This window comes from Poecilia latipinna, unplaced genomic scaffold, assembly GCF_001443285.1.
Source record: "Poecilia latipinna isolate Pla-1442-1.1 unplaced genomic scaffold, P_latipinna-1.0 Scaffold1492, whole genome shotgun sequence".
Lineage (NCBI taxonomy): Eukaryota > Metazoa > Chordata > Actinopteri > Cyprinodontiformes > Poeciliidae > Poecilia > Poecilia latipinna.
This window is the reverse complement of record NW_015114108.1, coordinates 135,804-148,154: the sequence shown is the minus strand read 5'-3', so window position 1 is coordinate 148,154 and position 12,351 is coordinate 135,804. Positions and strand designations below refer to the sequence as shown.

At 39.5% G+C, this 12,351-nt stretch overlaps 1 protein-coding gene and 1 long non-coding RNA gene across 3 annotated transcripts in view; one reads left to right on the top strand and one right to left on the bottom strand.

The window, feature by feature from the left end:
• The window catches only part of LOC106963081 (fibrillin-1), a 24,661-nt gene extending 16,047 nt beyond the window's left edge, over positions 1-8,614 (bottom strand). The window contains exons 1-6 of one of the 2 annotated variants that reach the window (XM_015057803.1): positions 6,947-8,614; positions 6,296-6,418; positions 3,927-6,167; positions 2,282-2,415; positions 597-764; positions 293-472 (exon numbers count right to left, since the gene is read on the bottom strand). In XM_015057803.1, the coding sequence (XP_014913289.1) occupies positions 293-472; positions 597-764; positions 2,282-2,415; positions 3,927-6,167; positions 6,296-6,418; positions 6,947-8,531 (4,431 nt within the window). In that variant the 5' untranslated portion in view covers positions 8,532-8,614. The remainder of the gene's footprint in view (positions 1-292; positions 473-596; positions 765-2,281; positions 2,416-3,926; positions 6,168-6,295; positions 6,419-6,946) is intronic. The other variant, XM_015057804.1, reaches the window with a different exon arrangement.
• Positions 7,775-12,351, top strand: LOC106963082 (uncharacterized). The gene is made up of 3 exons (XR_001428120.1): positions 7,775-7,861; positions 9,745-9,919; positions 11,634-12,351. It is a non-coding gene; the product is annotated as an uncharacterized LOC106963082 (long non-coding RNA).

Here is a 12,351-nt window from a genome sequence, read left to right as displayed (position 1 = left end):
GAAAGCTGTACAGAAACCATGACTTATTCATTTTCTCCCAGCCTACACCTTAAAACTCTCACATTGCACAATAACATTAAAGTAGGACAACCAAACAACAACACTTCCTGCTCCTTCACATCTTTATGAATCAAAATACAAGCAGGTCATATAAAAAGAAACACAGTTTAAATGCTCAGTATGCTAGACTGTATTTACTCTAGTGATGAGAGATGAACATTTAGTGAGGAGCTTAATACATTTTATGTTTGTAGTTATTGTTTCTGTGTCAGGGTTTTAAAGGTGACCTGACCTCTGACAGGTTGACCTTCTGGAAGGAGACGGGCATCACGTTTTCCCAGGTGATCTTCAGGATCCAGGTGGGGGAAAACGGAGGTCTCTGTTTCAAACCCTCAAACTTTGTCACTTCATCTGCTGTGCGGTTGAAAACCATCTGGGAGTAAAGATCTGACGCATCCAGTTCTGAATATTCCTAAAAGAACCAAACAACAACAATGCAACTATTGCAAAGATTAAGAAAGTTTGATTGGTTTAAATTAAACCCAATTAAAAAAAAAACATATTTTTCCGAGCGTTGGCCTTTGTTTACATCTGACCTGATAGTGCAGCTTCCCGCTGCCTTTGGTGAGGTCACCGTCATCCCAAAAGACAGCCAATAGTGGCACTTTCATGTCGTCAGGGAAACCGTCAGCAGAGGGAGACGGGAGGAGGTATTGTTCGTTCTCAGCCAACGACTGAAACTGGACCAGGCCGTTATCAGAAAACTGAGGAGCGAAAATAAAGACACAGTCAGGCTTTTTACTGAAGCTAAATCACAATGAGAACAATGTTCAGCCATCAAAGTTTTTCTTTCTGTTGAGTTTATTATTCTGTGAACGGTGAGTAACCAAATACTTTGATGTAAATATTACGCCTGAACACTGAAAATTACCGATCTCATAACTTTTTGTTAATTGTGCTGCTGGGAAAACCTCCTGAACTCACCAGGATGTTACTTTGGTTATATTTTCAGTCACACAGCGCCCTCTATTGGCGCTTCTGGTGAAAATGTGCATACAGAGAATTCATCTACTGAAGTAGAATAATCTCAAACAGAAACATTTTAGAGGAAAACAACGATTCAATTTAGTAAAATTATTCAGTGTAAAAAAAACACAGTAAGAATTAAAATTTGTTTGAAATATAACTGAAAAATTTCAGTAATTCATAGTTTTTAAGCCTCTGGAGATCCCAGGAACTAACGTCTTCTTTTCCCAGTGTTGATACTGATATCATACGATTTTCCATAAATACAGCCAGATCATTTCTAATAACAAGTTACACAGGCACTGCAGACGAAGGACGACCATTCAAACATTTTCATCATCAAATATGTTGTTTTAAGAGTTAATGAGTCCCTGTTTTATTTTTCTTCTATTATTGCAAAAGTATAACATCTATTGTTACAAAACAAAGTGGTCTGCCATGAATACCAAATATTCAACTCGCACATCATAATTTATAATTTGTATTTTATTTTTTTGTGTGTTTTTCTTGAGAAAATACAGCAGGGTGAAGAGCCAAAATGGCACCAAATGGACAAAATATGTAAAATATTATGAAGGATCCTAACAGTTCTGATTAGGGCAAAATCTGACTAAATGGTTCAAACTTTTATAGTAAATTTTTTTTAGGATTTTTAGATATGCTGAATTTTACCAAGTATTTTTGTCTAGTTTCTAGTGTAAATATCTTACATTTGAGTTAAGACAAAACTAACTTACAAGTAATTTTTTAGCAAGATATAATAGGAGCTTGTTTTAAGTAAATCATTCTTTAATACTGTTCAAAAGTACTAGCTACATTGGCAGGTTATTTCATACATAACATGTCTTGTTATAAGTCAAATAATCCGGCAGTGAAACTAGTAAAAAAAAATGTTTAAATCAATATTAAGGAATTATTGACTTAAAAAGCTCCTATATCTTATTGGAAATTTATTTTTGTCTTATTTGCAGTAAGAACTAGACTAAAAAAATCTTTGGTAAGGTTTTGTGCTTTTGCAGTGAAGCGTTTGAACACTTTAAAACATCAGGAGACTTTAAATGGAAATCTGATGCACTCTCCCAGAAAACTGAAAACGGAGAATCACTGGGTCCTTCAGAAGGATAACGATTTGAAACATATCCACGCCTTTATTCATGGTGATTTCAGTCCTACAAACCTATAGAAAACCTGTGAGGAGAGCTGAGGAAAAGTGAACATGATGTCGAGACTGTGCAAGAAGGAAAGTCAGACTCACAAATACTCTGTCGTACAGTTTCCCCATGAAAGGAAACCCTGCTGGTGGGGCGATGTAGGGAGAATTTCCATCTTCTGTTTCTATTTTCACTTCTCTGTCTCCAGCCTCTGCTCCGTATGGGTACAGAGAGCTCTCTGTGTGGAGAACAGGCAGTTAGTCGTTAGTCAAGTTTGGTTTTTTAGCCCTCAACCTAAGGCTGCGTTCCCACTGCAGCCCAAAGTGACCCAATTCCGATTTTTTTTTTTTTTTTTTTTTGTTTGCCTTAATACCTGTGTCTGATCTTTTGATGGCAGTCTGAGCAACACAGGTCATTTTTTCTATTTTTTTTTTTTTTTCAAATGCGACCCAGGCCACTTGGATGTCTGATACTTATCTGATATTTTCAAACGGGACCCGAATCTGAAAAGTCCATGTCCTGAACGTCATTGATACTCGACAAGCGTCACTATTCTGCGTCCTGATACGCGTAAGCGGGAAGCAAAACAACAACCATGGCGGATTATAATGAGGATTAAGTTGTTAATGTCCAGCCTCCGGCCGGACAACAAGCTATGCTCCACCGTTAGCATCCTGTGTTTACTTCCGCCAATACTGAGTACTTCTTCTTTTTGTTGGCGCTTGGCAAAACACTGAGAACGCGCTCTATGTGTGACGTCATTGCGCCCTCTACTGCGCATGCGAGATACTTTCAGATCGTTTGCAGTTCAAACTGCTGATCACAGAGGTCGCACATATTTGGAAGTGTGAACTACGGCCACGCCAAAAAAAAAAAAAAAAAGCAATTTGACAAAAAATTGAAATTGGGTCACTTCGGGTTGCAGTGTGAACGCAGCCCAAGACAAGACGGTTTTCTTTGCCCTCTTTGTTTAAGACATACAGCTAAGAAATAACTTAATTTTGCTTTTTAGCCTGTTTTTAATCATTTTAAACCAGTAATGTTTCACTTTAATTGCTTCTTTATTTTTCAAGGTACAAATGGTTTTAAATGGTCTTGCTTAGTTTTCTTGTAACAACACTGTATTATTAAAGTAAAACAAATTAGTTGGGGTTTTTTTTTGTTTTTTTGTTGGGTTTTTTTTTGCACCACAGATAACTGAGAGGCCATCAGTGGGATAATAATATTGATGTAATATCGATGCTTTGGACTGGTCCACACTTGAATACAACAGAAAACATATGAAGGGAGCTAAAGCTAAAGATTAGGGTAATGGTAAAGAGGCCTTCCAATCTTAAAGACTTGAAGTTCATTACCAAAGATCAAAACACTAAAGAAGACATGGAAAGAAGGTTTTGATTGCTGTAATTCCACAAAATATTTATCATTTATTATTCAGGAAATGATGCTTATATACGAAAAATGTATTTCTTTTATTTTAACTAGTATTGCTTTCACATGACTTTACTGGTGTTTTAGAAATGTCTGTCTCAGATATTTTGGTCTTGGTTAAATTAAAAATAATTTTAGATCTAAATCTGTCTGGTATAACAATAACTTTGAGATTAACTACATACCTGACTGGAAGGAGATTAGTTTCTTATAGACTTGAGTTGTTTTTTTGTTGATTGGGTTGTTACCAATCAACAAAATGAGCAGCATAAATAATTGGTTATAAAAATGTAATAAAAAAACAAATGCATAGCTAACCCATCTTGGCTAAGGTATTGCAATCTGGGTTGTTTGCTGGGCAGGAACAGGCGTAGCTCCCTGGCAGGTTGGTACAGGACGTCTGATGAGGACACAGGTTGGGGAGGACGCACTCATTCAAGTCTACACAGCCTTCTTTTCCAAGACCGTTATCCTTGGTAGCTTCCCAGCCTTGGTTGCATGAGCATTTGAATCCTCCTACATAATTGATGCAGGTAGCAGCTGAGTGACACTGCCCATGTTCTTGCTGGCATTCATTAATGTCCACACATAGGGGCCCAATGCTGAGGAAGCCTGGCATACAGACACAAACAAATGATCCTGGGGTGTTATGACACTGAGCAAGGGAGTGACAGGGGTTGGTAGAGGCAACACACTCATCCACATCTTTGCACCAGGAGCCATTTCCAGTGAAGCCTCTGTAACAGTGACAGGAGAAGGAGCCAGGTGTATTCCAACAGTATGCCAAGGGATGACATGGCAAATTCTCACATTCATTGCTGTCAACACATGCCTCATTCTCCTCATGGTAACCAAGAGGGCAGGAGCAATTGTATGCTCCAGGTAGGTTTGTGCACACCTGATCAGAGCGACAGGTGTTGCTGCTCTTACATTCATCAATATCCTCACAGCCAGTGTCAATGGGTTGGTACCCAGGGGAGCAGTGGCAGAGGAAAGACCCTTCTGTATTGTTACATATAGAGTTTTCTGGACATGGGCTACCAACTGGGTCAAGACATTCATCCACATCCAGACAGTTGATACCATTCAGAATGAAACCTACATTACAGGGACAGAGGTATGAACCTAGAGTGTTAACACATGTGGAGAAAGGCTGGCACACTGAGGAGTTGAGAAACTCTGAGCATTCATCCACATCCACACATTCTGTACCATTGCTCGAGAATCCACTAAAACAATCACAGTAATAAGAACCAAGAGCATTCATGCATGTTCCATTTGTGCAAAGCTCTCGCCCATTGTTTTCACTGCATTCATCAATGTCCACACATAAGTCAGTGCTATTGGAAAACCCAGTATCACAAAGACACTGGTGGCTTCCTTTGGTGTTCACACATGTGCTGTGGTCAGGGCAGGTGGAATTGTCCAGGCATTCATCAATGTCCTCACACTCTGTGCCATTGCTTTGGTAGCCTTCCCAACACACACAGATGGAAGATCCAATCGTGTTAAGGCAATTGGAAAAATTAGGACACTGGATCAGGCCAAGGGAGCACTCATCAATGTCCAAACACAAGGAGTCATTGGCTGAGAATCCTGGGTCACAGGTGCAGTTGTAACTCCCTTCTGTATTATTACAGGTACTGTTGTCAGGGCAGGTGAAGTTTCCCATCTCACATTCATCTATATCCCGACAGTGTGTACTGTTGTCTCGAAAACCTTCCCAACACCCACAGATGGAAGATCCAATCGTGTTAAGGCAGTTGGAAAAATTAGGACACTGGATCAGGCCAAGGGAGCACTCATCAATGTCCAAACACAAGGAGTCATTGGCTGAGAATCCTGGGTCACAGGTGCAGTTGTAACTCCCTTCTGTATTATTACAGGTACTGTTGTCAGGGCAGGTGAAGTTTCCCATCTCACATTCATCTATGTCCTGACAGTGTGTACCATTGTCTTGAAAACCTTTCCAACACTCGCAGATGAAAGAACCATTCGTGTTTTGGCAGTGTGAGAAGGGAGGGCAGACTTTATCTTGTAACTGATCGCATTCATTTACGTCCCAGCAGTCAATTCCACTTCCTTCATATCCATCTGTGCATTGACAGTAGAAAGAACCCTGGTATGTGTTACACTTGGCAAGAGGATGGCAGTAATTAGTAGCATTTAGGCAGGTATCTTCACTAATGCATGTTCCGTCATTGTATACGTTTCCCAATATACAAGAGCAGCTGTAGGAGCCAGGAAAGTTGGTGCATGTCATGTTCTTGCTGCAAGCTGTGGCTAACTCACATTCATCAACATCATTACAAATAAAGCCATCCCCTTGGTGTCCATGATTGCACTGGCACAGGTAGGAACCATTGGTGTTGAGGCACACTGCCTGTGAGCTGCAGTTGTTTGGCAGGGTAGAGTTCTGCTCACATTCGTCCACATCCTTGCAGTAAAAGCCATCCCCCTCCATGCCCATCGGGCAGACACAGGAGAAAGATCCGGGCATGTTAGTGCAGTTGGCAAATGGGTGGCATCCTCCATTTTGGTCTTGGCATTCATCAATGTCTATAATTTATCCAAAATGGGACAGTGTCAGGGAAACAGCCCCAAAATGTGCTAAAAAAAACTCACAAGAGTGTCCACTAACAGAAGCAAGATCAACAGCTTGTACATGGTAAGGAAGTGATACGTACCAGAGCAGTTCTTCCCATCTCCTGTGTAACCACTTCGACAAAAGCAGGAGTAGCTGCCCACTGTGTTGTTGCACTGGGCAAACTCACTGCAGTCTTGCTGCCCCGTATCACATTCATTCACATCTGGAAAAGTCATGAACAAATAGTGTAATAAGAGAGAAGCAATGAAAGGTAAATAATTTAGCAATCAGAATAAACTAAAAGCAGGTCTAGTTCAAGTATAGTCATCAAATTAATTAATTGGCTTATGGTACCCAGTTAAAACAAAAACTAGTCTGGTGCCACAATGAAGCTAACCAATGTTTTTCACTGTTCATAATATTATGCCTGATCAGTAGATAGACTGTTAAAGTACTTGGGGTGGCTGGAAAAAACTGCAATAAAAATATATTTATGATTTAAAAAAGAGGTGTTTACATTTTTGCATAAGGTCATATTGGTTTGGGTCCATTGTCTTCCATTAATGAATTAAATAGTAATTTGAAAACTGCATTTTATGCTTACAGTAATCTGTGTCTGATATAATTAAAGGGGATATAATTTAATATTAATTGATATTAATATGTAATTAAATATCACATGCCCTAATATTTAGGCTGAACCTGGCTCTGGACATTCATTGTTTTAAATAAATAAATAAATAATCATTACCGACACATTGAGTCCCGTTGAGAGTGTAGCCTTGTTTGCAGACACAAGAAAATGATCCAGGGGTATTCACACATTCAGTTTCATTGTCAGGGCAAATATTGTCCATCTGGCATTCATCGATGTCGGTGCAGGTCACTCCATTGCCATCAAAGCCCATGTCACAAACACACTGATATCCGGAAGGTGAAAGGTGGCACAAACCTTTACTATGGCAGGGAGGATCACACAGAAAAACTGGTGACACACAGGAGTCATTGGAGGCCACTGTACCATTCAAACATGAGCAAACATAAGAACCAGGAGAGTTGACACATTGTGAGAAAGGAGGGCAGGTGGTATTGGAGCGGGAACACTCGTTCACATCCTCGCAGGAAAATCCATCACCTATGAAACCTTGCTGACAAGAGCAGAAAAATCCCCCTATAGTGTTAGTGCATGTGGCCCTTGTGTGGCATATTTGCCCCTGAGCACATTCATCTTTGTCCAAACAATGAGAGCCATTCCCTGTAAAGCCTCTCTTACAGGTGCAGGTGTACGAGCCAATGGTGTTGAGACATGTGGCATTGATGTGGCACGGTTTGTCTTGACACTCATCCCTATCGACGCAGGCCATGTTGCTCGCAGGGCGGTTGTACCCAGCCAGGCAAGAGCACTCATAAGAACCATCAGTGTTTTTGCACTCTTCATTCTCTCCACACGGATTGCTCTTTTCCACACACTCATTGATGTCTTGGCAAATTGTCTTATTAATCAAGATGAAACCTGACTGGCACTGGCAAGCAAAAGACCCTTGGTTATTGACACACGTTGCTTTGTTTTTACAGCCTCCATTATTCACCAGGCACTCGTTGATGTCATTGCACTGAAGCCCATCCCCAGAGTAGCCAGTCACACATGTACAGTTGTAAGAACCAGGTAAGTTTTTGCAAACAGCCTTCGAGTGGCAAAAACCAAAATTCAAAGAGCATTCGTTTATATCCTCACAGGTAAAACCATCTCCCGTGTAGCCTGACAGGCACTGACAAGAAAAGGAACCATATGAATTAGTGCAGTTTGCAGAAGGGCTGCATTGCCCTGCTTTGCATTCATCAATGTCATTGCACTTGGAGCCATTGAAGAGTAATCCACTGCCACAGTCACATTTGTAGGACCCGGGACTGTTCACACAGGTAGTGAAAGATGGGCAAATGTTTGGCTTTGCACACTCATCAACATCTTCACAGCGTCGTCCATCTCCAACAAAACCTTCCGGACACACACACTCATAACTGCCCAGCCTGTTGATGCAAACAGCCTTCGAGTCGCATTCATTGCCTCTAATGCATTCATTTATATCAGCACATGTCAACCCATCTCCCGCAAACCCACTTTTGCAGGTACACTGGTATGATCCAACAGAGTTTTTGCAAACTGCATTAGGGCTGCAGATGTTGCTTGCACACTCATCAATGTCAATACAGTTCTGTCCAGTGGCTTGAAAACCACTGTTGCATGTACAACGATAGGACCCAGGTGTGTTTATGCAGCCTTTGAAACCTAATAAAGTAGAACACACACGACTCTCTGAACACTCATCTATGTCCATGCACAAGTAGATTCCATTTCCTTTATAGCCTGCATTACAAGTGCACACAAAAGAACCAGGGTTATTGGTGCAGGTGGCATTCCAATGGCAGATTCGTTCCCTTGTGCATTCATTGATGTCTGTGCACTGTAAGCCGTCACCTGTGAATCCTGAACTACACTGGCACCTTCTCCCACCATCCAAATTGGTGCAGACTGCAGTAGGGTGGCAGCCCCCATTGTTCGTTTGACACTCATTGATGTCCTGGCAGGTTTTACCATCACCAACATATCCATCAAGACAGACGCATGAATAGCTGCCTGGGGAGTTTGCGCAGCTGGCCTTCGAGTGACAACTTTGAATGCCACTCAGACACTCGTTGATGTCGCTGCACTGCAGACCGTCACCCTGGTAACCCACGCGGCACGCACAGGTGAAGTTGTTGCTAATCTTCAGGCAGTCGGCCTGAGTGTGGCACTTAATGCCTTCTGCCTCGCATTCACTCTTGTCGACGACAACTAAAAAAGAAAAAAAGAAAGACAGGAAGTTGAAAAACCAAATTATTTTAAATTTTAAGAAATATCAATCACTCAATTCATTATTGCACATGAGCTGCACAAACCTGCTAAGCAGCAAACCAGCTGGGTGAAGACAGTTAACAGCCACAAGATAGAAAACCTAAAATGGAAAAAAAATCATTTTCACATAGAATAGATTTCACTTTATTAGCTAAAGCAATCTTCAAGCCAAATGATGCATTTTTGAGTGTCTAGTTTCTCAGTCTCTGGCTTCGATGTTTTTAAAATATTAGCTGACCTTGATAATTTGACAAATAAATGCATATTGAGTTTCAATTTGTGCCAAACTCAGTTTCATTTTGGACCACATCAGAAAGCTGAACGTTCTTAAAGGGCCAGTTGTGCAAGAATGTATTAATAAAATGATTCTGAGTGAATTTTGCAGGTTTGTGAAAAACTAGAGGGACTTATTTATGTAATCTGGAGTCCAGAGGGCCACATAAAAAGCTACGGCGGGCCAGATTTGGCGCCGGGACCTTGAGTTTGGCATGTGTGCTAGATGATTCATTCAAGTTGTTATCAAACATATTGAAGTCAAACTGATGTAAATATTCCCAGGCCTGAATGCTTTGTCACTGTCAGGAAATGACTCAAAGAGGCGATTGGCATAAATCTGAACAGTAATGAAAATAATCTCTTGTGTTTGCTCTTATTAGGTTTCAGTCTAAATGCTAAAGCACCCCTGAGGACATGCAGGGCTATTGTCTGCCTTCAACGGAGGCTTTGGATGGACGGCAGGAGAGACTCCAGTTACATACATGGAGGAACAGCTACCACCCCTGAGCTCCTGCAACTAGGACAGCACGGTGGGTCAAAAATGCACTGTTACAGGTAACAACCAATGCTCTTTAAGCAGCATTTTTATCTTTTTATTACATTTTTTCTGGATTTTTGTTATGTGGTCTTTACCTTAAACACAGTGATTGTCAATTAATTATGTTTAAGATCAGACAGAACAGAAGAAGTTTTATAGACATAGATAAATTTAAAACAAGTCAAATAATGTACATAAAGTTTCATTTGAAAAAAAGACAACATTAAGGCGTTTGTGCATGCAGCACATACAGCAGAGAAAAGGACTTAAAAAAGTATGAACATAAATAATTAAAAATAAATGATAAAAATGTACCACAAAACGGTAATATAACAGCTGAATATATTACTGAGCATGACTAATTGAATATAATATATAAAATACTGGATAAAATGAAACAAGGCTTGATTTTTATCATATTGGTTATTTATATGGAATATTTCAGTGAATATGTATGGAGTCCTAAAGGTAGATGCTGAAGAAATATAGATAGAAAGTATGAAATGACTGATAAATTACAGTCATATATACTGTATTTACAGCTGGAGAAGATCGTTTATAGGTAGTGTGAAGTGTGGCCTTAATCTACGTCCAGAATGGATCAAATAGATGTAGAATTTAAAGAACTTTTTCAACTATAGATACACACATTGATAGGTAGCTAATTAGCTAATTAGCTAGCTGGATCAATAAAAAGATATACATTTTATTGCTGTTGTACTTTTCTATGTATAGCTTAAATTCAGTTAAGAATCCTAATCGTCAAGATTATTAATTATGTTAATTCTACAGATGTTTTTTATTATTATTTTTCTGCTACTAATATGTCTTGTTTATCATTTCAGAGTGAAGATTTCAGTCATTCATTCATTTAAAGTCTAAAATTATGTTTTCCATCTGGGTGTGAAAAGCTCTTAAAAACACCCTTAAAAAATCAAACTCCACTTTTTTATTATCATCCCTGGTGAATATTAAAACATTAATGGACATTTTGACATTAAAAAGTCTGTGAGATGGTTATAATATTCCAACAGAACCTCGACTAAAATGACTGAACATCAGTATTTATGTTGAATGAAACATTAGTCCCAGATGCCAGTTCTGAATTCAATCAGTGATAAAACTGAAACTGACAGAAATTGAGGAAAATATAATTTTTATACTGAATTAATAACCTGCTGCAAAGTGAAGCCATTTCTGAGGCTTTGCTGTGAGACAGAGTTGGGTTTAGATGTTCACGTGTTTAAAATTTAAACTGGGCTAGAAATAACTGAGATAATCTGTAACTTTAGTCCAAAACGACTTTACTGAGAGAGATTTAAATCTGGATTACGACAGATTTAAATGATTTAAAGTGTAACATGTAGCCTGTAATTTCAGGTGGCGTAATAATTTATATAATATTATAATGTGCATTTTATTTATATTAATTATTTACTTCTTTGTTCTGTTTTCCACACAGACTTCAATCAATTAGTTCCTTTCTTTCGTCCCGTTTACCTCTTGAAATATTTTTCTTTTGAATATCTTATCAAAGCTTAAATAAATACCCAATTGGTCAATTAAATTTAGCACTACACAAAATAAATTTATGACACTAACTACTGTTTTCTTTCCTCAAACATACAGAAACAGTTGAATAAAAACATGAATGTTTTCCCCGTGACTTTCCCTTTGACTACCACCACAGAAAAATAAAACAGAGATTTTAACTCGCCTCATAATTCCCAGTCTGATGGTCCCGTTTGTGTCTGCCATGACTGAGAGATTTCCGTCGCTCTGCTCGTCTTTTGCTGCACGTCTTTGTCCTGGAGGATCTTCTTCTGCTTTTTATTTTTGGACTCCTCCACCCCACCTGGGACAATGCCCCTGTCCGCCACAGCACGCTCAGCCCTGACATCTTAAACCTCTGGGAAGAGGAACACCCATATTCCTCTGGTTATGTGTCAACTCATACACAATAAATGTTCCAGCAACCTGAGGACACCATTTGTCCTCTTTACTGTACGTCGACGATAATCAGTCAATTTGCTTTTATTCCTCTGTTCATTACGGGAGAGAGAGGTTTCGATTTTTCTGGAAAAGATTTCAATGTAATCCATTCCTGGCTGCCATGAGTTGTCCAATATTTAACATGAACTGATGCAAACAAATCAGCAGCAGCATTAAAAGGCCAAACTAATCTTCAACCAGTCACGATACAGGATGGTTTGGGTGTAGCCTCTGATTTAATTTATCTTTTCAATTGTATCCTTGTTGATTGTGCAGGAGGCAACTCTTCTGCTTGTCAAAGACATAGAGTTGTATTCAAAACATGTCTAGCACATTTTTTTATAGAAAATCATTCTTAGCTAATGAGATTCTGGTTTGAGCTCCTCTCAGAAAGAGTTGTTTTAGGGCCTCTTGTCACTTTAAATCCAAATAAGCTGCTGCTGGCCACCCCCCCCAA